The sequence below is a fragment of the Protomyctophum parallelum genome, assembly GCF_964188405.1.
Source record: "Protomyctophum parallelum genome assembly, chromosome: 4".
NCBI lineage: Eukaryota > Metazoa > Chordata > Actinopteri > Myctophiformes > Myctophidae > Protomyctophum > Protomyctophum parallelum.
In genome coordinates, this window is record NC_139700.1 from 4,275,149 (window position 1) to 4,302,367 (window position 27,219).

At 42.8% G+C, this 27,219-nt stretch overlaps 1 protein-coding gene across 1 annotated transcript; it reads right to left on the reverse strand.

Annotated features, from left to right (window-relative positions):
• Nucleotides 1-503: 503 nt before the first annotated feature.
• On the reverse strand, nucleotides 504-26,899 carry mapk8ip1a (mitogen-activated protein kinase 8 interacting protein 1a). Its single transcript, XM_083764090.1, has 12 exons — nucleotides 26,802-26,899; nucleotides 15,251-15,326; nucleotides 11,921-12,553; nucleotides 10,378-11,046; nucleotides 8,995-9,249; nucleotides 8,482-8,557; nucleotides 7,257-7,423; nucleotides 6,965-7,068; nucleotides 4,624-4,734; nucleotides 3,273-3,343; nucleotides 2,193-2,291; nucleotides 504-785 (listed from the first exon to the last, which is right to left on the reverse strand). The coding sequence occupies exons 1-12, from the start codon at nucleotides 26,874-26,876 to the stop codon at nucleotides 713-715; spliced, it is 2,409 nt and encodes an 802-aa protein (XP_083620216.1). The 5' UTR covers nucleotides 26,877-26,899; the 3' UTR covers nucleotides 504-712.
• Between the last annotated feature and the right edge of the window lie 320 nt (nucleotides 26,900-27,219).

Genomic DNA, 27,219 nt, shown 5'->3' on the forward strand with positions numbered 1-27,219 from the left:
ACAAACAGATAATTTTCTTTATATTATATATATAATATATATTATACTATGTCTTTTTAAAATACTGCTTCCAAACTGAGTCGTGGGCCTGGTTTGGTTCTATGTGTTATTGTATTGAACCTTGGTCCCACAATGAGAGCACCATTTGGGATTCACGCTAGCTGTTCCACTGTGCAAACATTGTTTATGAAACTGTAACCCTGGACTGAAGTGTTAACATTTTGATTACAGCACTGTCCAGTATATCCTTATTTTGTCTTGGAGATTGAAATACTCATCAAAGTCACGAGGCTTCAACATAGCGTTATTATTAGTGCACATTTGGGCCCCAAAGTAGCATAAAAGGGAATACTGGCTTGAAAACAATTCTTGATATTTGTATGTGGCAGGGTACAAATAGTTGTGTTTTGGTTAATATACTATACTGTATATAGTTTAATTCAACTGCACAGAACACAGAAGTGAGATGACTATACATTATAAGCCAGTGTTACTGCCCACAGGAGATATTTATATGAGACATGGCCAAAGGGGAAAAACCTTACCTTACCGTACCGTACCATTCAGTGCAGTTATTTAAAAAAAAAAAGAATTCCACCATGCAAGTTGGTTGAATAGAGGATACAGTAGATAGAGGTCTAGTTTGTTGTTGTAAGACCAAGGCTTACATGCTCATTGTGAATATTCAGAATGTTGTAGAGAACAGAGGTGTCTATTCAATAAAGATGTCTTCAGTGGGACAGGAGTAGCCAACGTGCTCTTTGTAGTACTGCTTGAATGCCCTCCTAGAGTACAGGAGAGAAGAACAGGAGGACAGGGGAAGGAAGAAGAATGAGTAGCAGTACAAATAGTAAAGTAGTAAAAGTAGGAAGAGAAGAGAAGAGAAGAGAGGAAGAGAAGAGAAGAGAAGACGTGGTATAAACGCTCTGCCTAATCTCCCCTTGGAATGTCCAAAAGGTTACATGAATTGAGACAACCTAGAATAGTGTCATGATGTGACAAATGTACAATTTGACACATCACTGTGCCCGAGAGTCTATATCCACTCTGTACTGTTTAGTTGCGTTGTTGAATGGTCAGTCTTTTGGTTTTCGTTCTCCATTGTTCTGAGTGGCGTTCTGAGAACACACCATGGGGTAGATCCATCTACCCCAAACCATGCAAATGAAATAAACCATTAAAATAACACTTTATGATATATTCTACACCAGGGGTTGGTACAGGACGGTACAGTAACCTTTTTGAGATGAAGTGCAATGTTTTTATTTTCTTGATTGTCAGCATATCAACATTACGTTTAATTATAGCACCATATATCTTCTTTTATTTCTAACTGATTTTGATTGTCCATAATTATAACAATCGTTTTTTTCTTATGAACTATTTTCTTTCTCATCAGCAGGACATCATCATAATCATTAGGCTTAAGAGCAGTAACCCGCCTATCTCCCAGACTCACTAGTAGTCTCACATTCATTCAGAGTTTCTCTAATCAATAGAAGAAATATTTTTTTGGGTGAACTATCCCTTTAATCCTAACTTTAATTTATGCTCTGTAATTTGACAGTGTCTTACTGACAAGAACCAGATCAGCCAACGCAGGGAAACTGGAAGTACCCTCACTAAAAACGCCGGGACAACAACGCTCCACACGTCCCAAACTCTTCTCCCTTCTGGCTCCAAAACTGTGGAATGCACTTCCCATTGCAGTCAGAACTGCAGCATCACTCCCAATCTTCCGCCGTAGCCTGAAAACCCACCTTTTCAGACTCCATCATGGCCCATAGCACTTACCCTAACTAACCCCTTAGATAGCATTTCTGTTGGCTTAGATAGCATTTGACACAGACTTATAGCATGTTATGTAGACAGCACTATAATTGTATTGTATATAGTCATAGCACGCCATAGTACATATGTATAGCATAGTAGTATATATGTATAGTTTCATTATATAGATATTCCACTGTTACTTTCTTAGCTTATGTGCTTTTATGTGATGTATTCCCATGCTTTTGTTCTTGCTTAAATGTAAGTCGATCTGGATTAAGAGCGTCTGCTAAATGCCTAAATTGTAAAATTGTAAATTGTAAGAACCGATCTACAAGCTAACAACGCACCCCATGGTGCGATGATGAGTAAAGGAAGGCGAGAGAGGGACAGAGGGGGAGAGAAGAAGAGAGCCGTCTCACCCCACAGACTCGGCTAGAGGCAACGATGTCATCTCTGACATCACCACGTGGCAGGCAAAACGTTCCTGGTCTGGGTGTTTGGAGATGAAACCAAAATACCTGCAGGCACATCAATAGCAGCCAGGTCACAGAGGAGGTGGCGCGAGAAAAACAAGAATCATACTTAAATAGGGACATGATACACAAATCCTTTCAATGGAAATGACAATGAAGGCGGAAAAATCTACTCAAAAATAACCCAAAATCTAAAATAACACATGAAACTTTATTTATGATCATAAAATAGTTAGTTTCAAAATGTTTAAAACACTGTTATTTGTCCATGTGAGTGTAGGTGGGACAGTACACACTGCAATGGGTCACTAGTGCTAGTTAACAACCAGAAAGCATCTGTCATATTACATTTATGCACTGGCTATTCACAAGCATTGGCTATAGAGGGTATGCGCATGCATTAAGTGAATGGGAAATCGAGTGGCAAAGTGACTTGGAAAAGTGAGTTTAATGTTGTTTAACGTCGTTTGATGCAATCAGATTTCTGTTTGGATGTACAGTATGGGCTATTTTTGCCACTCGGTAGGCAATTCCCGCATAAATTCCGGGTATGATAATGATGTCGCGCGTATACCCTCTATTTACAAGCTCACAGCGCGTCTGTCATCCGTCACTTCGTGCCGTGCTGCGAGCTTGTATATCTGCTTTTTTTTTTAAAACCCATTCTGACCTGAGATCAGATTCATACGAGGTTTCCGCCGGACACACACTGGTCTGATGAACCCATTCTGACCTGAGATCAGATTCTAAAAATGTCAGTCGCTCTTCGATTTTTCAAAAATAGCAGACCTACAAGCTCGTATCGCGCCACTCGGTGGCGCGATATGAGCTTGTAGATCTGCTATTTTTAAATAGCTAAAGCATAACATGATGCTGACACCAAAATGGGTGCCCGGTCAGAATGGGTTAAAGAAAAAAAACAAATCTTGAAAGTGTGAGAACTACTGATTTAGAAGGCATTTGTAGAATGGGTGTTAATGGGTCAAGTTGTGCAGACAGACAGTGCGCATGCAGCGGTTGACTCACTTGTTGTGTTTTGGATGACAGCCACAGAACGAGATGTTCTTCAACTGGAAGAAATGGAAACACTGGTCTCCCTGAGTGAGCAACAGCACCAGCACCAGAGAGATAGGGAGAGGAAGAGACAGAGAGACAGAGCAAGAGACAGAGAAAGATAGAGAGTAAGCGACAAAGAGAAAGAAAATAATATTTGTAAACATTTTTCTTTGCTTACTGTACATTCTGAAGTAGTAAAACAAATAAATAAAAGTAATATATATATATATATTATATATACATACATACACACACAAATGTTTTTGAATGTGATGGTTTCTCGATGTTTCACACAAATTAAACCGAGCTGAACTTCCTTTGACGGTTAAGAATAAGAGATGAGTAGAGGTTGGATGTGCCTATGACTAAGGCCATATACGTCCTCTCTGGGGGGGGGGGGGGGGGGGGGGGGGGGGGGTACTACCTGTTAGTGGGGAGTGTTGGCTGATGAATGAATATCAACATCCTAATACATCCTAATAAAGTCAAATTATGACAGGCAATTCCTGCTGTCAAAATATGACCCCCCCCCCCCCCCAGTCAAAAACACTTTGTTTGGCCCAGGCCGTAGCGTAACGGTCTGGGCACCGGACTGGTGATCCAGTCGCGGTGTGCCGCGGGTTCGACTCCCGGACCCGACACGGCCTTTACCGCATGTCATCCCCCCATCTCTCTCCCGTTTCCTGTCAGCCTACTTTCTATCCCTTAAAAAAAATCAATAAAGGCGTAAGCCGCAAAAAAATATCTTAAAAAAAAAAAAAAAAAAAAAAAAAAAAAAAACACTTTGTTTGAAATAGACAGTTCCTCAGTGATGTATCCCAAGGTCATCGGGGTTCCGGGTATCGCTATATACCTAAATACATTTCAGCCATTTCAAAATCGCAATGTATTGTGAGCTTGTAGATCTGCCATTATCAGTACACTTTGAAAGAGTATTTCTATATTGCAGTATTGATACCGTTACTTAAGTAAAATGTGAAGACCTTTTCCACCACAGGAGAGAAGATATGTTATGTCAGCCATTATGCAGTATTTTTTGCTTGGGCCACTAACACAGGTGCAGTTATAGGTGGTCACCACTAGAGAGCAGGGTTCAGCCTGACATCATGACACAACATGAACCCAGGAGTTAGGCAGGAAGAGAGGACCTGGGGGGGGAACCTGGGGAGGGTGAATGGAATAGACCAGAAGGCTCTGGAACAGACTAGTCACTACTAGAGGATATGGTAGAAGGAGAGGATAGGTGCTAGGAGTTAATAGTCTAGATGAGAGGAATGAATGTGTGTGTGTGTGTGTGTGTGTGTTGGGTACCACTACCTACCCTGTCAGCGGCATGACAGAGGTCCTGGACACTCATCTTCAGTCCCTTCACGCTCACCTCCAGGACACAGGACGAAGGAGGCTGCATGGCAGACCGCCTGTTACACGCAACCTGTTCACAACGAACCAATCAATAAACCAACAGGCCAGTCATTAAGTCAAGGGATAGCAGCTTACTCTATATCTGTCGCTGCAACAGTAGCACATAAAGTGTTGTCGGACAATTACATGTAGTCCTAGACCAAAAATAATCAATGTACTTGATACACAAAATGATATTTGATGTGAAAAGCTTCTCTTTGTTTCATGTGAACGAAAAACCTCTATAAAATAAGGGGCCAGATTGGCAAGCTTCCTAGTTATGTCTTTTATTTGGCTTAAAAACTGAATACACATTTTGGCTTAATACATTAGGCTAATAGGCTTAATTAAAAGCCTATGATATGTACATAAGCACATACATTTCTACATTTGAATAGTGCTTATGTTTGCGAATACAGTTTATCTTAAAGGTATTCAGTGATTTCACTCAAAAAACCTTAGGTTTCGTTTTTGGCTGTGGGACCCAGCCTTTCGTCCAATCAGGATAGAGAGTCAAAAACGAAATCTAAGGTTTTTTGACCCCCAGGGGACAGGGAGGAACTCCTTATATGGCCAGCACACTCTATAGTAGGGAGGATTATCACAACAAAACAAAAAAATAAGTGATATTTGAATTAAGTGAAATCACTGAATATACCTTTAAAGTACATTTAGCAATTAATGCATTCATTAATGCATGCCTGTTAGGTGTGTGGGTAAACCACAGAGGTTTGAGGGGACAATTAATTCAAATAGCCTAAGGAACTTTCTATAACTATTAAACATTTTCAATGTAGGACACAGCTTACAATCTGCACTTTTGTAAACTGTAAAAAACAGCTGAAAAATGACCATGCCCTACTTGGGGAGAAAAACACCAGCTGCTGTCACATATCTGTAGAAGCTTTGTAGCTTTCATCTGATCCCTGCATGTCTTTGACCGACATTTTAGGCCCAGCCCGGACTGAAAATGTCGGGCCGGGGTCGGGTCGGGTTTGGGCAGAATTTGAGAACTCTAGAACAATTGAGCTGAACAAAAACAACCAGTACCCATTATTATATTGCTTGATATTCATAAGCCTTTTCTCCCCAGATAGTCATAATAGATCTTACCTTTATTATTAATATTACATTATTGACACATTCTTTGTAATGTTTTATTATTACATTATTATTTTTGCGCATTCTATACTATTATAATTAGCAGCCAATAATATGACAAAAAAAATGCTGGTTTTCACTGTCTGGCACTGGCTGATCATGCCAGCCTTGGAAAACAGCCAAAAGTGGAATACAATAAGATTGCTGAGATACCAAGAACACATCGTTAGCTACGGCAGTTCTGTTCTATAATATTCACAGTTTATTTCTTTTCTTTTCCAGAATGTTACTTTAAAGGGTTTGGATATAGTGGGAGATGTGGATAAAGTCAAATGATTGTAGCAGGAGCAGGTAAGGTTTTAAAATGATGTAAAACGAAGGGCATTTTGCCTATAATTTCAGTTAGTTTTGTAAACACACAATACAGTTTCAGCTAGTTATCGTTTTTGTTTTTTATTATAGTTTTTATTTAGTTCAGTTGACGAAAATGTTATTTTTAGTTTTCGTTATTTTGTTAGTTTCCGTTAACTATGATAATAACCTTGGTGTTAAGTTGACACAGAAGGAGACTGGTGTAGACGTATCAGTACAGTAGCAACAGCATGTAATACAGCTATAGAGCTAAAATGTCTTCACTACAATGACCAAACAATAGCTCAACAACATAAATGGCACTGTTCTCTTATTGTGATTTTACAGTTCCGATTCTGTCTCAAGAAGTGTTGGCGGTTCTGTAGCCCAGTGGTTCCCAAAGTGGGGTCCATGGACCCCTAGGGGTCCCCCGCTAAATGATAGTTTGGAACCAAATGGACCGTATTTCATTGTGAAATACTGTGAGAGTGTACAAATGGACCCTAATGGGTCCATTTGGTTCTAATACAAATGGACCCTAATGGGTCCATTTGGTTCCATTTGTACACTCTCAGAGTTAAATTAAAAACAAAGAAAATTATTTTACAATATAAATGGGGTCTCAGAGATAGAAATGTCATTAAATGGGGGTCCGTAGCCCGTTGCAGATCAAACTGGGGGTCCTTGAAAGGAAAATGGTTGAAAATCACTTTAAAAATCTTCTCTTATGGGGGTCTTTGGCACATATTTTCAAATGACATTTTGGGGGTCCTTGACATGAGAGTTTGGGAACCTCTGCTGTAGCCTACCTTCTGCATTGCAGCACTCAACACATCATTGCCTTGATGGAAAGGCACCTGAACGGAACCCAGGAACCTCACAAAGAACCGCTCTATCCAACCATCTCTGTGAACTATAGGGAAGGAGAGAAATGAGGGGGAGAGGAAGAGGACTTTTAATACCTCAAAAAGAAAAAACTAAATGAAATACCTCAACTTAACTCCTACAATTCCAAGTGCTTTTCAGGTGGGGGTCCCCAGTTTAAATGTGTTTATTTTGGGGGTCCCAGCCTGAAAAGGTTGAGAACCACTACTATCATACCTTTGCTGGCGTCCTTGGTGATCTTGACAGCGTAGTAGGCGGGGAATATTCCAGTGGCTCCGGACCTCATGTTGTATCCCTGACACCACAGGTCCTCTGACTGGGCCAGCATCAGCACCGGGTCATCTGTGTCCAGGTGGAGCTCATCAGCATGACGAGGGACAAACCTAACACAAAAGCGCGCGCGCACACGCACACGCACGCACACACACACACACACACACACACACACACACACACAGTTACAAAAAACATTGCTGTGATGCCTAGAAACTAATTTCTGCAATTTGTATTGAGGAGGTAAATAATATGAGGTAAATAAGGTCAGAGCAAAATATAATTAATATCGTTCATGTTTATTGTGGAGTCTAACTAGCTTCAGGCGCATGTCACATACTGTATAGCAGGGTACCCCAATAGGCGGCCCGCGGGCCATTTGCGGCCCACAGAGCGCCCCCTTGTGGCCCATGAAAGATTTTTTTTTTTTTTTTTAAGGGTCCCAGATATAAATGGCATTAAATGGGGGTCAGTAGCCTATGCATGTCAAACTGGGCATCCTTTTCAAATGGGGTCTTGCCCTGAAAATGAATTTTCAGGGCAAGACCTCGACCTCGCGCGTGCAGACTCGGCCCCCAGCCTGGTACGCTAGTCAAAATATGGCCCTTGAGGAAAATTAATTGGGGAACCCTGCTGTATAGGCTCTGGCCTGACAGTGCGTCGCATGTTCGAGTCCCGTTAATGACGACCTTTGCTGCATGGCTCTCTCCTTCTCTCTCTTTCCTGTCCGTCTTCACTGTAACTATCAATAAAGGCACAAAGCCCAAAACAAATCTTAAAAAAACCCCAAAAAAGAACAGATTCCGAGCTACGCTACTGAATCTGTTGGCATAGGCATTCAGAACGTGTATGCATTGTTGTCAGTGGGAAGGAGAACATAGGGCGTAAGGAGGTGCAAACGGGCCAACATCCTGATATCTACATTCTGTTTAGCGTCGTCCCCAGAGGCAAATTCTAATCTTTGCCGATGGGTTCCAATATTGTATTCAACCAAAGACAGTTCAGGCCTCAACTACAGTCATACTTGAAAGTAAAGTGAACCCTTTGGGTTTTCAGCCGGTTTGTCTGGGGGTGTGTGTGTGTGTGTGTATTAACCTGTAGACAGCTCTGTGGCTCTGGTTTGTCTGGGTGTGTGTGTGTGTGTGTGTGTGTGTGTGTGTGTATTTACCTGTAGACAGCTCTGTGGCTTTGCGTTCTCTCTACTCCATCCAGAACACAAGAGAACAGCCCAAATGACTCGGCACCTAAAAGACACAGAGCGACATGTCTCACAGCGCGTCACCATGTCAGCTTGTAGATTGTCCACTTTTGCTATTTCATGCATTTTTTGACAATATAACAGCATGCCCAAAATAGAGGGACAACAGATTGAAAAGTGGTTCAATAATCGTATGAATTGAATTTGAAATGAGATTACAATTTTAAACACACGCGTGCACACACACACACACACACACACACACACACACACACACACACACACACACACACACACACACACACACACCTGCCAGCTTTATGTGGATCTATGGATTTTGTGGCCCCAGGAATTGGTACGGTAAAAAAGGTCAAATTGCACGTGGTGGACTAATTACTTGATCCACTATGTATGGACTATGGACTGGATTTAGGAATTAAATTAATTGTGTGACTTATCTAGCCATTTCAATAGGAAACTAACCAGTGGCGCTGTATTGGCTACTAGTACTACTGTTGACAAACAGGTTGAGGAACTTCTTGGACCGGGGCGTTCTGCCCGATCCTCCGCTAGCCTCGTCTTCCACTGTGGTGCTCCTCGACGCCGTGACCTGCCTAGACAGTCTGCTGCTGACCGTCACCAGTCCTCGTCTCCTCTTTCTCTCCTCTTCGATCCTCTTCAACAACTCCTCTCTCTTCACCCGCTCCTCCTCAATCTGCCGCACCTGTTTACATTTCCCTGGAGACAGAGAACACAGGGAGGTCTGAGGTGCCAGGAGGAGCGTTAAAAAAAACAAGGGGGTCACAAAGATATGCAAAAAAAATCACACCAGTGTGAAGTGAGTGTTGCAACTCCGTGTGGGGGGTCTCCCCGGGGGGGTCCGCGGAAGGGTGCCGGCCCCGGTTTCCGACAAGCCGCCCCCCGCTTCCGAAACAGTTGAGAAATGACAGTTACCAGAAAAAGATTCTGTACCTCAACCTACAGAGCAGCAGAGAGATATCACTTAAACACACCGAACACAGACTAGTCCCAGGTTCTGGGCATATCATAATGGGTGAACATTCAGCGAAAATAGTCAAAGATTCCTTTAAAAAAAAAAACAGATCTACAAGCTCACAGCGCATCGCGTCACGACGACGTGTTATGAGCATTAGATCAGCTATTTCAGCGAAGAGATTTGGTGTAGAGGGAATTTGGGAAAAGAACAATTGGCCCAAGTAGTACAGCATCGTATATGACACATGGGGGGGACCACGATCTACAAAGTATAGGGTTTAAGTAATGGAAATGACAGTACCTCTGCTCTGATTAATGGGACACTTCACCCTTTTTGCAAAAAGATATATGTTAATGACGTTTAGAAGCTTTAGAACACTTTCCCGGGGGTCTTTATGTGTGTAATATGTGGTTTTAGATATTTTAGATTGTAGCAGTGAGCCCAGTGTCTCTGATGTCATGGACACTGGTCTCACTTCCTTCCTGGACTACAATTCCCATAATACTACTGGTGCACTGCTCCTCCTTGTGGATAGGGGGAGAGCTGTCTTACTGAGACCACATGTAGTCCAGGAAGTAAGTGATCCCAGTGTCCATGACATCAGAGACACTGGGCTCACTGATACAATCTAAAATATCTAAAACCACATATTACACACATAAAGACCCCCAGGAAAGTGTTCTAAAGCTCCTAAATGTCATTAACATATATTTTTTAGCAAAAAGGGTGAAGTGTCCCTTTAAGGCTGTGAAAACGAGCCTAGATAAAGTCTATGAACCACACTTCATCTTTTGTTCATTGCATGTTGCCACTGTAACACAAAAAGGTGCCATATAAACTGATTAAATAAACTTTCACATATAGATTACCTGGCCTCTTCTCCTCTTTCTTCTTCTGCTCGTCGTCCAACTCCGGATCCTCCTCCTCATTGGCTGACTGGTAGATGGTCTCTGCGTCGTCGTCGCTGTCGTCGTCGCGGGCCGTGCAGCTGCTGTTGTAACAGTTCTTGAGGCTGACCAACTCCAGCTGAGAATGCTCGTCGACCACCAGCGTATACTTCACAGAGTCGTAGTTCCACTCGGCCGTGGATTCGCCGTGGTGCGCCACGGTGGTGGTGGTCTGACCGGCTCTGAAGCCCCCGCCGTCGTCGGTAGGATTGGAGTTGACGCAGTCGTCCGCCCCGATGTCGTTATCCACTCGTCCTCCTCCTCCTCCTACCTTTCGTTGCCCCGACTTGGTACAATCCGTCTCCGTGGTGGTGGTGGTGTCGTTAAGTCCAAGGCACTGGGCGGGTCCATTCTGGGCGGGTCCATTCCGGGCGGGTCCATTCTGGGCGGGTCCATTCTGGTTGCCCAGAGGGTGATTCATGTCCTCCTCCACCTCCTCCTCGCTGATGTCGGGATTGCTGAGGTCACGGAGGCTGACTCCAGGGGGTCCCTCCGTGTCCGAGCCGATGGACATTCTGTTGGAGCCACCCTCGCTGCTTGAACGGGACATGTTGGAAGGGGGGCAGTCCTGGGACCTGTCATGGTCTCCTACTATTATAGGACCAGAGATAAACAAGGAGGGGTCAGGCCGATCTGATTCTATGAGTAGACATCCTAAGTGTATAATAGATGCTTTGCAACACATATTTGACACTGGCATCAGATGATCTAGGCCAGGTTCACCAGTGGTGGAAAAAAGTACTTTAGTACGTTATTTTCAAATGACTGAATGAATACGCTCTATATAGGACTGTAGTTGTTATTGTATGTCTTGTAATAATAATCCAAATATACAAAGTAATTAACTGGTAACTAAAGTTTTGAAATAAATGTAGTGGAGTAAAAGTACAATGTTTGGAAATTTGGAATACTCAAGTAAAGTAAATACCAAAAAACTTTACTTGAGTACAGTACTTAAGTAAATGTACTTAGTTACTAAGTACTGCTTGGTCAGTGATTATGACCACTATAGGAGAATACTGTCGGGATGAATAACAACTATATTAATACAGACTAGGGATGGGAATGATTGATTAATGTATGAATTGATAGTTTAGTTTTGATAAGTTTATCGATCGATAAACCGGTTAAGTTGATAAGCTGCGTTTAAAACATTTTTTTTATCTGAGAATCTTAATTTCTCTCAATGTCTAAAATAAAAGTCTACACTTTGCTGATTAAATAAAGAGTGCACTGTCTTTGTCTGTCACATCACATGCAAAAGCAGAGACGTTTCGATTCATTTGATTAGTTATTAACTGTTACATTTAATGTACTAATTTCTTAACGGTGATTCAGCGATTAACTACTAAATCCCTAATACAGGCCATCCTATACTCAAACTGTTTACATATTGTGGTGGGCACACACACGTTCAGAACACCTCGAGGGTATAGAGCAACAAAGAGTGAAACTAATGATGTACCTGCAGGCTCTTGGGTCTTTTCCTGGTTTCGGGGCAGCACGGGGGTGCGCGGCACCACCATAGCCGTCAAGTAAATCTCCTGGCTGATGGGAGGCTTGTTCTGAGCACGCTCGGTCTTAACCCCCCCTCCTCCTCCTCCTCTGCTGCTCGCTCGAGCAGCCCCTCTTCCTTTACCGTCGACGTGCGCCCCCTTGGCTTTGAGTCCGACGGCTTCTCTGGATCTCTGAAGTCCATTTTTGTCCTTCTCCTTGGCCTTCAGGTCGTCACACAGCCTGCCTCGCCTCTCCTCTTTCCCCCCCGCCCCTGCATCCTTCCCCCTGTTCTCCCTCAGGGTTTTGTCTCTCATGACGACCGCTCCTCTGCCCATGCCTCCTGCTGCCGCCGCCGCTGCTGCAGCTCCTCCTCCTCGCCCGGCTCCTCTCCGCTGGATCCTCGTCGACGCGCCGGCAGACTGTGTGGCGGTCTGTTTAGCAGCGGTGCCAGGTGGCGCTCTGTCTCGGGGGCGCGTGTGCGCGGCGTCCGTGGCTGGAGTTGCGTTAGTGTTGCTGCTCCTGCCGGCCACTCCTTTGGTCAAGGGAGGTTTAGGGGCAGGGCGTTTGTGTCGGCCTTTATCCTCCTCTTTGTGTTGGGCTCCTGAGAGGGTGCACGTGCACAACAAGTAGATTATTTATTAGGCAAGCGGCAGCAGAGAGAACGATTATGAAAGTGTACAGTAAATCAGCTGACCATAGAAAGGAGTTGAAGATATTCCTTAAGAGTATGTACGTGACGTCTAAAGGCATATTTCACTTAGCTTGAACAGCCTCTGTATTTAGCTCCACTTAATCGCAGGGAGCCTAGGGACTGTCTGTCTGTCTGTCTGTCCGTCCGTCCGTCTAGCATTTTGGTTCCAAGAAACAACATACTGTATCTCCAAAACAACCGACTGGATTATTTCGAATGACTGCTGAGCACGTTCATTCTCCCTCTGAGGATGAACCCTACTCGTTTTGGTGGACCCGTAGCCTTTTTCTATAGGGCCAGCATTAGGTGAAAATCTCCATTTGCACTGGCTTCAAAATCAAATGGGCAGATCGCTACGTATGTGACTAGCTTGCTGTGTGTGGTGGAGGAACCTCGTGAGTGACACATTATTAGAATACGTAAATGCGAGCACATCACACTGGCTTCTCCTCACAGACAGAATATTAGAGCTCCCTATTAACCCATCGATGCATACACAGAAACGCCCCCCCTCCTACAGTAGCTCAGAGAACTGCTGAACGAATGGAAACTGAATGCCCTCCCTGACCACGTGAGAACGCCACGATCTATTGATGTTTTGACCTGACCTGAGATCAGATTCACACGAGGTTTCCACTGGACACACACTGGTCTGATGAACCCATTCTGACCTGAGATCAGATTCTAAAAATGTCAGTCGTTCTTTGATTTTTCAAAAAATAGCAGACCTACAAGCTCGTATCGCGCCACTCGGTGGCGCGATATGAGCTTGTAGATCTGCTATTTTTCAATAGCTAAAGCATAACATGATGCCGACACCAAAATGGGTGCCCGGTCAGAATGGGTTAAGACAAGACGAAGACCTTCCCCTTTTAAGCAAACATTTATAGCTACACTAATTTCTGCCATGGTCTCACAGTATACCTTCTAGGCATTATGCCTTCGTGTGATTTTAATATAAGTGCATTATTTATGAATAAAAGGTCTTATTATTGTTGTCTCTGCCAGGCTGGACGGCCGAAGGCAGGAGAGTGAGACTATATGTCTTTGCTCAGGTCCGTCCATTTGTGTGTCTGTGAACAGCTAATCTCTGGCACCGTTCGACGTGTTCAGCGTGAAACAGGTCAGTTGCAATGCAGGTGAGGTTGTAAAAGACAGGCTCTGGGAGTCTGCTAACCGGTCTATAAGGCCCACAACGGGTTTTTTTAGGATAAACCACACCAATGAAACTGAACTCATTGGTTAAAAAAAACGTTTTGTCCCGACCCTTTGGTGTGGTTTGGGCTTTAGACTGGTCTGATGTCATGTGGCCACACATACAGCCATAGCAGATCAGTAGCAGTATTCTTCTGACTACACATACTGTCTCAGAACGAGCGAATAGGGGTAGGGGATCAACTTCACTTGATTCTTTGTTTGACCCCCCCGAAAACTCGGATGTGTGGCTCAAAGAATATGAGTATTGACAGAATCGTGGAAATAGCTATTTGGAGGTACCTGTTTTCCTTTTTCACTGCATCAATGGTTGTTGCAATCACCTGCAGTCCTGCACTACAAAACTACACAACATCACGGTGAAAAAAGTCCCCTGATGTAATAATTCCAATGGTAAGCTGTGTTGTTTTCACCCTACGAAGCAATGACGGATTCTGACACGCACCAAAATACCTGTGTGTGCGTCTCAAAGAAATATATTATCAGTCAGGCCGTCCGTCACGCCTCGTGACACGCTCAATAATACTGTATGGTCCGTCTCCATATATGAAGATCACGACACTGACCTCATCAAACCCTGGATAGCCACACATGGAGAAGACTGGATCCATCACCTAGACCTGCATAGTAGTGTATATGGAGCCGTCTCAGCCGGCCAGCAAATCTACATCTGAGCTCACGGACACCAGATAGTTTAACTCCTGCTTCTTAACCCATTCTGACCTGAGATCAGATTCATACGAGGTTTTCCACTGGACACACACTGGTCTGATGAACCCATTCTGACCCGAGATCAGATTCTAAAAATGTCAGTCGTTCTTCGATTTTTCAAAAATGGCAGACCTACAAGCTCGTATCGCGCCACTCGGTGGCGCGATATGAGCTTGTAGATCTGCTATTTTTCAATAGATAAAGCATAACATGATGCTAACACCAAAATGGGTGCCCGGTCAGAATGGGTTTAACTGTGTCGCATTAAGAAGCTCTGTTGTTTCAGCCCTTTAGGGCGAGGTCGCTTAATCTCGCCCCCAGGGCATCTTACTGGTATAATATTAGTATCATATTATAGACTTCTTTATATTAGCTCCCCATTGAATACTGTCACCAGTAAAATAAAAAAAAAAGTTCTAAATATGTTCAAATAAGTAAACAGAATTGGAGCTAGAGAATTCATCATCTTTTCAATAAGTTGATGAACAAAACAAACTGTCCTTGCAAAAGGGACAGACATCTTATATTTCTTCCACTTCTTCTATTTCATGCATAGTTGACCGGTAAGCACAAACCGCTTTGGGGCTATAAGCTTACATTCTGGCCCGTTTTTTCTCCTCAGTCTGAGAATTGCTACAGGGAGAGAGTTACTGTACGTACAGTACAGTACGGTATACGCACCTGAAACATGTGGAGACGCAGAGCGGGACTCCTTCCAACTGTCCTTCTTCCCCAAGGAGTTGTTGTTGATGGTGTCCTGGATGAAATGGAGGGGTGGGAGAGACGGCATGGTGTTAAAGGGATTGTGACATTAAAAAAAAGGTTTTGGAATTGTTCTTGTTTTTTTTAGGTTTTCTAATCTCAATTGCACCCAAAAAACATGAACTTTTAACATTCAGTAGATTTTCTGTGATCTGGGGTTTTCTGGCTCAAACAGGTGCTCTGATTTGCCCGCAGTAAGTGACATCACTTACTGCAAATCCCATATATGTCAATGGGATTTGCCAGCAGATGTCACTGTTTCACTGTGTTGCCTGTTTTCATTGTAGCTCAAAAGGCCCAAAAAACCCCAAAGAAAACTTCAGACCACAGAAAATCCACTGAATGTTCAAAGTTCAGGTTTTTTGGGTGTAATTGAGGTCATAAAACCTAAAAGAAAAAAGAAAAAGAAATGAAAATGGTCATAAAACCTTTAAACAATGCATCACTGTACCATGATCCTTACATGGTTCAACCCATTTTAGGTGGGAACCCTTTTTGGTTGTTTTTAGCATTTTGTTCTGCTTTAGCTTGTAGGTCTGCTATTTTTGAAGAATCGTTAAAATGCACGCAAATCATTGAATATATATATTTCAGAATTCAGAGCGAACATTTTTAACTGAAATATTTGCTTCTGGGGGGGTCCCTGGAACTACATATTGGGGGGGTCTGTGGCCCAATAGAGATAATTCTGGGGGTCCTTGACATGAAAAAGGTTGAGCACCACTAGCCTCGGTACCAGGCTTTCATTTTTGTTGGTGCAAAAAATTGAAAGCCTGGAGGAACGCATTGGCCGCTCTGGTCTAAAAGTGGGAGTCAACCCTTCCGGGTGGGCGTCGCTCCAAATGATGTGACGTAGCAGCTGCACTAGGGGAGGAGAGGAGGGGCCGGGGGGGTGACGGACAGATCGATGAGATCCAATCAGGGCGTGCGCAAATCTCAGCCGCGACCCGCCCCCTCTAGACCAGAAACCTAACACGTTAGCTCAGGCTATAGAGCACCACTGACATAGAAACATGGGTTTTTCTCAAAAAACGTTTTTTTTTGTAATTCAATGCCCCCATTCCGTCATAGAAGAGCGTCACACAAAAGTAGTGAAAACAGCATGGAAGCTAATCAAGCTACAGCGTGGATAGAAAAAGAACACATGGAGGCACCGAGGAGGCAGGGATGAGAGCACTCTCATCCTACCGTACGTCCGTAGATACAGTGCATGTACACACAAGTTCACATAAAAAAAAACGAGTACATTTTATTTAGATTGGCGCTGAACCATATCCAATATCATAATGTAGGCTAGTACATAATCTAGTATTGTATTTCTGTCCGCTATGGCATTATTCAATATTTAGCGTATATATGAAGCCAAAGACAATTGTATACTCTTTGACCCTGTCCTGTTGACTTATACAGCCGCTACGGCTGTTTAGAGCTGTGGAGTCTTAATATATTATTGTCACATTATATCATTCTCTCGCTCACACGCTCACACACACACACACACACACACACACACACACAGGGGGCGTTTCCCCCTCGCTCTCTGTCTGCTTCATGCAGCGCTGATGACACCACTGCCAGGAAAGAGAAACAGCAGCGTCCGTCTGGCCCGGAGCAGGAAGTGAAAGGCCAACATACGACGTCACTGCGTGACCACCACGCACAGCGCTGACTCACTCACTCACATCCCATAATGCAGCTGGCTGGCATCCCTGCCTTATACGGTCGGTACCATTACTTTGTTACCATAGTTACTGGGAGAGAGAGAGAGAGAGAGAGAGAGAGAGAGAGAGAGAGAGAGAGAGAGATATATGCTAATAAGACAGGATGAAATGACATCTTTGAAAGGGGAGCGCGTGCCGATACTCAGTGGTGGGAAAAGTACTCGCATTTCTTACTTAAAAAAGTGCCAATACTATACTGCAATGTAGAAATACTTTGTGATATACAAGTAAATGTGCAGAATTAAAAATGTATACTTGAGTAAGTACCGAAAGTAACAGATGGCTACACACAAACAAGGTTTGCTACACGCATACTTTTCCCCCCCAAGTTCATGAATCTCATCTTGCCGCAGCTCTGCTGCGTGTCATCACTTTCAGGTGGATTCGTTTCCCTGGAGACGTGCACTGCTGCTGCTCCAACCGCTCCCCCAACAAAAGGTCAAAGTTAACTTTAAATGTCATCATTTCTGTGTATACTTTGCAGCCTATGATATTTCGTTTTTCTTGGTTGTTTTATTTCTGCCAGCTATAGGGAGTGATATACTGTAGGACTGTAAAAAGGTCCACCAGAATTCATCTGTTATGTTCCCACGCTATAACCAATTTTATATATAGCTTCATAAAACCTCGCGCGCACACACACACACACACACACACACACACACACACACACACACACACACACACACACACACACACACACACACACACACACACACACACACACACACACACACACACACACACACACACACACACACACACACACACACACACACACACACACACACACACACACACACACACACACACACACACACACACACACACACACAAAGCATAGGCCCTAATCCAACCCCCACAGCTCTTAACCTCAAAATACCTCAAACTAACTCCAGCCATAAGCCCAGAACTGAAACCCTAAATGTTTTACTCTTAAGTGTTAACACTGATTATTTTCTTAGATGTAATCCTGCAATGTAACTTAATCTTATGCATTGGTAATACAGTGATATCCCCTGCAGACATTCCCACATGGCTGTAAAGCCTAAAATCTGAAATTTTTTAGAAAGCGACAGCAACACAGCTGTATATAATGACCATACCTTTTGTTTCTCACAAATACAGCAAGACTTCTACACACAGACAGGCATACTGTATACACTCACATGCGCACGCACACACGTCCACACACGCCCACACACGCCTACACACCCACACCCCCCCCCCCCCCCCACACACACACACACACGCAAACACACATCTTATTATTCATGTGAAGTGCTTAGTGAAAGCAAACATGCTAATCCAGTGGTTCTCAAACTATCCATGAGGATATAGCAACAGTTTAAATATAGCTAACTTTTCTCTTTTTTTTTTAACCATTTTTATTTACATCTTTGAAAAATGGGTTTTCATTGTGATACCGATAAATTGGAACTATAATGTTAGTTCCTTTGATCCAAGACAGAACACAATCAATCATTCATTTATAATGCCCCCCCCCCCCCCCCCCCCCCCACCACGCATTGGAACGACAATATCAGTCACCAGGACGGGTGTTTTCGATTAATATATCATGATTAAAATAGAGTGGAATGGCTTAAAGGGTAAGACCACTTTTTTTGAGGTTTGGGTTGTGTAGTTACTTTGCCATGATGTAACTCCAAATGTGGACAAGAAATAAAAAAATACTGCTCCAGTGATTAGAAATTGATAATTCAAAATATGCTCCTCATTGACTTACATTGTAGCTAAAACAGCTCTCAAAGTCACTCTTTTGGTACGTAAACAAACACAAACAAAGTTGATTCAGACAATATAGAGCATCACCAAAACTCATGTGGTTTTATTTTTTCATAAAAATGTTAGATTCCTGTTGATTTTACTATTTGAAGATCTGGATCCGGATCCACGGATCCGGTCGGGGTTTTCTTCCCAATAAAATGGACAAATCAACAGGAAGATAACATTTTTATGAAAAAATAAAACCACATGAGTTTTGGTGATGCTCTATATTGTCTGAATCAACATTGTTTGTGTTTGTTTACGTACTAAAAGAGTGACTTTGAGAGCTGTTTTAGCTACAATGTAAGTCAATGAGGAGCATATTTTGAATTATCAATTTCTAATCACTGGAGCAGTTATTTTTTATTTCTTGTCCACATTTGGAGTTGCATCATGGCAAAGTAACTACACAACCCAAACCTCAAAAAAAGTGGTCTTACCCTTTAAGATACATGTATCTTTTGGGCTTGGTCGGCCAGGATCGAGATTCGAACCCGCAACGTGCTGTCAGGCTGCATTAGCCCATTCTGACCGGGCACCCATTTTGGTGTCGGCATCATGTTATGCTTTAGCTATTTAAAAATAGCAGATCTACAAGCTCATATCGCGCCACCGAGTGGCGCGATACGAGCTTGTAGGTCTGCTATTTTTGAAAAATCGAAGAGCGACTGACATTTTTAGAATCTGATCTCAGGTCAGAACGGGTTCATCAGACCAGTGTGTGTCCGGCGGAAACCTCGTATGAATCTGATCTCAGGTCAGAATGGGTTAGAGCCAATACTGTAGGTGTTATGGGACTGTACCGCTAGGCCAGCGGGCGCCCCAGACTACTTCTAAGTAATTAACATACAAAAATAATTGCAATCAATGGCGTTAAGTATACTGGACTGTAAGCGGAGAAGCCTTCACGTCAAAGGGCAGGAGACTGACCGGACGAGAGGACAGTGGTATGACGACAAGATGGACTGGGAAGCAGGCAGCGCCCATTATATAACCCTGGCAGTGGTGGAAAGTAACTAAGTATACTTAAGTAGAATTTTGAGGTATTTGTAAATTGAGCAGGCTATTTATTGACGATATTCACACGGCTGCCATCTTGCTCAGCAAGGTGATACCTAGGTGACACTTCCCATAGACAGCCCATATTCTTCCAAACGGAAAAGTCCTCTCTAATTATATTAAACACCGTCAAAATCACCAACATTGCAGCTGTAGGGAAAGCTTGACTTATCCTCTTTCAATCTGTAAAGTTTTTGTTTAATAAAAATCCACCATATACATTTTATGAGCTAGTTACTGTCAATAAATTCCTTGCAGATGATTATTTTCTAAGTATCAGAGTAATGAAGCGCTCGTTATCAGTAAAGCAACCTTCACAGTTCGCCGCTTCACCTCCCATATGTATGAATGAATGGACCATTGTAAGCACTTTGAGTAGCCACGTAGCGTATAACCCCTTCTGACCCGAGATCAGATTCATACGAGGTTTCCGCCGGACACACACTGGTCTGATGAACCCATTCTGACCTGAGATCAGATTCTAAAAATGTCAGTCGCTCTTCGATTTTTCAAAAATAGCAGACCTACAAGCTCGTATCGCGCCACTCGGTGGCGCGATATGAGCTTGTAGATCTGCTATTTTTAAATAGCTAAAGCATAACATGATGCTGACACCAAAATGGGTGCCCGGTCAGAATGGGATAGAAAAGCGCTATAAGAATGCAATCCATTATTATTATTATTCTTAGTATGTGCAGGCAGTGGTGGAAAAAGTACTACATTACTACAGTAAAAGTACCAATACTGCAATATATAAATACTTTGTTACAAGAAAAAGTTCAAAATGTACTTGAGTAAAAGAACAAAAGTATTGGCATCAAAATGTCATGTCATTATGTGTTCAAATGTATACAAATATTTAGAAAATAGCAGATCAGCAATGTTGTATCAAGAAGTGTATATTTGAATAGTTGTAAATTGTCAAAAAGGTGTCTTATATAATCTCATGAGGGATGGTCCACCCCTCAAGTGGCATGACACTTAAATAAAGTAATTCATTCATATTTATAACGAATAGTTATTCGAATAGTTATTCTAAAGTGACACTATACACATACCTATACTTAAAGGTTTTATGACATTCATTTTCATTTCTTTTTCTTTTTTCTTTTAGGTTTTATGACCTCAATTACACCCAAAAAACCTGAACTTTGAACATTCAGTGGATTTTCTGTGGTCTGAAGTTTTCTTTGGGGTTTTTTGGGCCTTTTGAGCTACAATGAAAACAGGCAACACAGTGAAACAGTGACATCTGCTGGCAAATCCCACTGCCCAAATCAGAGCACCTGTTTGAGCCAGAAAACCCCAGATCACAGAAAATCTACTGAATGTTAAAAGTTCATGTTTTTCATGTCTTTGTGAATAATAATAATAATAATAATACATTAATTAACAAAGCTAAAGGTTCTGTAATGAACAAAAGATCATCCAGCATTTGTTGTTCCCATCTTTTTCCATACTGTATAGCGACAGGAAGGATATCGGTGATAGAGATATCTTTGACGTGCTCCAAAGGTCAGCAGCAGCGTCCAAAGACAGACCAATGCAGGCAGTTATTCAGTGCCTATACTATGAGGACCTGCTATTACACAGATTAAATTGGTGACCTTCCAATCAAAGGGCTGTATCTGCCAAGCCTCCCCTTCACCAGTGTTGCCATGTCTGCTTATTATAATGTGACTTTTGGGCTCGTTTCTTCTGAAACGTCACTTGCTTGAAGTTGCTTATTTGGGCTTGCTTCCTAATGTTATTTAAAGGGATTGTGACATAAAAAAAAAAGGTTTTGGAATTGTTCTTGTTTTTTTTTTAGGTTTTCTAATCTCAATTGCACCCAAAAAACATGAACTTTTAACATTCAGTAGATTTTCTGTGATCTGGGGTTTTCTGGCTCAAACAGGTGCTCTGATTTGCCGGTAGTAAGTGACATCACTTACTGCAAATCCCATATATGTCAATGGGATTTGCCAGCACCAGCAGATGTCACTGTTTCACTGTGTTGCCTGTTTTCATTGTAGCTCAAAAGGCCCAAAAAACCCCAAAGAAAACTTCAGACCACAGAAAATCCACTGAATGTTCAAAGTTCAGGTTTTTTGGGTGTAATTGAGGTCATAAAACCTAAAAGAAAAAAGAAAAATACAAATAAATGAAAATGAATGTCATAAAACCTTTAAATAACCGTGATGGTTCTCAAACATTTTCATGTCAAGGACTCCCAATTTAATATGTATGTGTTTATATATTATATTATTTCAGTCAGATAACTCACACATAGATTTAACCAATATTTATTATAGAATGAATATGAATATGCATGTGCATATAATATTTTATCTTGGCGTTCAGCTCTGCTACATTTCTCTCCCTGCTCGGCACAATTAAACACCATCATTAACTCATTAAGAGCAGGGAGATATACCACAACAACCCCCCCGTGGGGGACAACGAATAGCAGAGCCCACTGGTGGTGCTGGGGGAGCCGGTGGGAGTCAAACAGGCGCATAACAACAGTCCAGGGACAAATGGAGGATGACAGCAGGAACGAACAGAGACTGAGGTGAGTTGAACCCATTCTGACCTGAGATCAGATTCATACGAGGTTTCCACTGGACACACGCTGGTCTGACGAACCCATTCTGATCTGAGATCAGATTCTAGAAATGTCAGTCGCTCTTCGATTAAAAAAAAATAGCAGACCTACAAGCTCGTATCGCGCCACTCGGTGGCGCGATATGAGCTTGTAGGTCTGCTATTTTTCAATAGCTAAAGCATGACATGATGCCAACACCAAAATGGGTGCCCGGTCAGAATGGGTTAAATAACCCGGTAATTGGTCAGCTGACTGCCACGTCATCGTGAGGCGAATAGCATGAAGCAGCCCGAGTGTATCTGACTGAACTAACTCCGCAAGCTACGTATCATAAATATTTTTATTTTTTTTAATGTTTCAACAACATTCCACATTCTTTTTTAATATTTTTCTTTTCGAGATCTTTTACAAAATGGCAGATCTACAAGCTCTGTATAGTAGAGAAGAGTCCCTTTGCACACCTACACAGGGGACAGGTGCGTCGGAGCAGTCAACCAGTGCGAACAGTGAGAGAAAAGGAAGTCGCGCACACCGTCTTCACTTATAGGAGCTAGTTTATTAGACTACAGGTACAACATTTGGGTCTATTATATGACCTGATGAAGGTCTTAATAGACCCAAACGTTGTACCTCCAGTATCTCACAATAGCTGATGTACAGTATACAGTAGCGTTAAAGTGGCAAACTGATTCTGATGCTACATCAACTCATTTATAGCTGTGGACCCCCTGAGCCTAATAAAAACAATGTGCGCGTGTGAGATCATGTAACCTTGTTCGCTTCTTTTGGGTTGTTTTCGTAGAGCTGTCTGCGTGTTTCTCTCGCATAACCTGGCAACCCTGCCCTTCACCACACAGAAGCCGCTTCCAGACAGTCCTATAATACATTTCGACCATTTGGAAATAGCAGATGTAGCTTGTATGTAGATCAGCTAATTTCAAAATATTCTTATACATTTGAAAACCTGTGAAATGTGACATTCTGCACAATGACTACTTTTACTTGTGTGCTTTAAGTATATTTTAATACCAATACTTTTGTACTCTCACTCAAGCAAATTTTGAATGTCAGACTTTTTACTTGTAACGGAGTACTTGATCTAATATTGCAGTATTGATACTTTTAGTTATATAATTTTCCCACCACTGCACGCAGTGCACGGTCAGAGATAAGTCATGCTGTCCGTGCAGTAGACAGCAGAGCAGAGGGCCAGGAGATGGCTGCATGGAGCTCGGTCCAGGAAGCATTATACTGTAGCTGCAATGCCAATGGAATGGATTGCAGTAAATTGCGTTGTGTAAGTAAGTTGCTACTGTAGATCATGTGATGAATTGTGGTGGAGTATAGTCCCAGACAGTGAGCACTGTAAAATCCTGAGTGTTAATATGACCCTCGGGTTCCATTTGCTCTCAGAGTTAAATTAACCCTGAGTTGTTGTTTTTGTTGCCGTTTTTTTAATATCCCACAATTTTGCAACCCATTTTTTCACAATTTTTTGCAAACTCCACACAGTTGTTGTTTTTTTTCCAATACTTTTACTTCTAGCCTACTCTACTACATCTCAGATCCAAATATTGTACTTTTTTTTTTTTTTAAGATTTTTTTTTGCGGCTTACGCCTTTATTGATTTTTTAACGGATAGAAAGTAGGCTGACAGGAAACGGGAGAGAGATGGGGGGATGACATGCGGTAAAGGCCGTGTCGGGTCCGGGAGTCGAACCCGCGGCACACCGCGACTGGATCACCAGTCCGGTGCCCAGACCGTTACGCTACGGCCTGGGCCAAAATATTGTACTTTTACTCCAGTCGTTTTACTACATTTATTTAAAAACATTCTAGTTACTTTGTAGATTTTGATTATTATTACAAAACATACATTAACCACTTAGGGCCATAGCTCTGATCCATAGCCCTATACTAATGCTGTTGCTGCAATGCAACAGCATTAGGGCTATGGGACCAGAGCTATATACACCGCGACACATTGTCAGCTTGTAGATCTGCTATTTTCAAAAGATTATTATAATACATTTGGAAAAACTTTAAATAGTACATTCTGCAAAATGAGTACTTTCTACTTTTGGTATTTTAAGTACATTTTAGAAGCCAATACTTTTGTACTTTTACTAAAGTAATTGTTGAATTTCTACAATGCAGTATTGATACTTTTACTTACTGTACGTAAAACACGCAAGTACTTTTTCAACCACTGTCAAAAACTGTTATACTGGTCATTATTTTTTTAAATTCTACAGTACTTTGTAAATTCCAAACAACTGTGATTGCTTCCAGTAGTGCTGTGCTGTAGCCTGAGGGGCTGGAGCCAGGCTAGCTGTGCTGTGCAGCAGTTTTTTGGAGGATTCCTTATGGAATTTCAAAGCACGTTGTATGCCATATTGTCATAGTGGAATTCACTGTGTAGTTACACGTCACAAGTGTGGGTGACACTAGGGGGAGGTCAGGAGCAGGTAGCCAATCAATGCCTTGCTCAGCTACGGCTCGACGTAAACATAAATGGTGGCAGATTTTTTTTCATGGCAAAATCCCAACCTTTTTCTGTGTGTGCAGATGGCTTTACACTACCGGACTCAAGGTCAGTTTGCCCCATGCAGGTACACAGCACCTGCTATGCTAGCCCATTCTGACCTGAGATCAGATTCACACGAGGTTTCCGCCGGACACACACAGGTCTGATTAACCCATTCTGACCTGAGATCAGATTCTAAAAATGTCAGTCGTTCTTCGATTTTTCAAAAAATAGCAGACCTACAAGCTTGTATCGCGCCACTCGGTGGCGCGATATGAGCTTGTAGATCTGCTATTTTTCAATAGCTAAAGCATAACATGATGCCAACACCAAAATGGGTGCCCGGTCAGAATGGGCTAGCATTACCTGTCCCTCACCTGCCTTTTCATTCGTGAACCAGCAGCCTGATTTAGGACTGTCACGATTATGAAATTTACGTTACGATTAATTGTGATTAACGATTTAATTGTGTTTCTGCTGTTAAAACATTTATGGAACATTTATGAATCAAAATTACATTTCTGTTTGGCTTTCAGCCTCCATAAACAAAAGTTGCACAGGGCAGATATATACATGACATATTTAATAGCCAAATCTACATGCTCAAAACGTGTCGTGATGCGACACGTTTTGAGCACTATTTTTTAAGTTTGGGAAAATGTATTGACATTCTTTTTTTTTTTTTTTTTTTAAGATATTTTTTTGCGGCTTACGCCTTTATTGATTTTTTTAAGGGATAGAAAGTAGGCTGACAGGAAACGGGAGAGAGATGGGGGGATGACATGCGGTAAAGGCTGTATCGGGTCCGGGAGTCGAACCCGACTGGATCACCAGTCCGGTGCCCAGACCGTTACGCTACGGCCTGGGCCAATGTATTGACATTTTTAACATGGACATTATTGTTGTTATTATTGTTATTGTGGGATTGTTCAAAACAGCAGACCTGTCTGAAGTGAGTGGTGCAACAGCGCCCCCTGTCGGTACCCTAAACACAGGGACATACAGACATAGCAGATGGACATTGCTGTTCCTTGGAGTGGTTGCACCATGCACTCAAAAACAATAACGATAATACGTAATAATTGTGACAGGCCTATAGCCGTTTGATGGTGTCCAGGGCCGAAGATAGCAAATACAATGCATAGCTATAGCTATTTTAGAAATTATAATTGCAACCCTTGGTCCCTTATCATCTATTTTGCATTTCATTTTCCCTGATTAGCAGATACTGTTATTGACCTAGTGTCATGTGTCAACAAGGGGAATGCAGAGTGCAATGCAGAATGATTCTAGGTCAACTGTAAACGGTAAACAGAACAGGCTACATCCAGATATATACAGTCAGATATGATTACATACAGCTGTCTCTGCTGCTGCTACTGCTGCTGGGTCACTACACACTAGTGCAAGTAGACCGAACTACCCACTGCACGTGATGCATCATTAAATATGATGAATTGGGAGAGGAACCCGACAAGATACTGCTGCTGCATTCTACATACTGACACGCACACGCACGCACGCACACACAAACACAGCATGTACACGTATGCACAGAGCATAAACAGACAATCCCGTTTATTGATGCACAGCCAACCGTTGCTGCTACTATACCCATCCTGAGACAGACACACACAGACACACACACACACACACACAGACACAGACACACACACACACACACACACACACACACACACACATACACACACAGACACACACACACACACACACACACACACACACACACACACACACACACAGACACACACAGTCACACACACTTACCTGGGATCGGGGTGGTTTTGGCTGCTGTGGGAACAGCGCCAGGGTGGTGGGTCTCTTGGGCCGGAAAGTATCCATGGCGACGACGGCGGACGATTCCCCTCCCGGAGATGACAGTGTAGCTTTCCTCTCTCCTCCCTCCTCCTCCTCCTCCTCCTCCTCCTCCTCTACCTCCTCTCCCTCCTTCTCCTCCTCCCCCTCTCCTGTTTTATCGCGCCACTTCAGGCACTCGGCTGCCCGGACCAGGTCCTCCTCCGCCTCCTCGCCTCCTGTTGCCTCCTTCTCCCCTTCTCCTCCCTCTGCCTCTGTCTCCTCAGCATCGATCAGCTCCAGACCGAGGCCCTGGTCCCACCCTTCCACTCGCCTGTCCGCCTCGCTATTGGCCAGCCACGATGTCACGTGATCATCTTCCTGGCAGGAA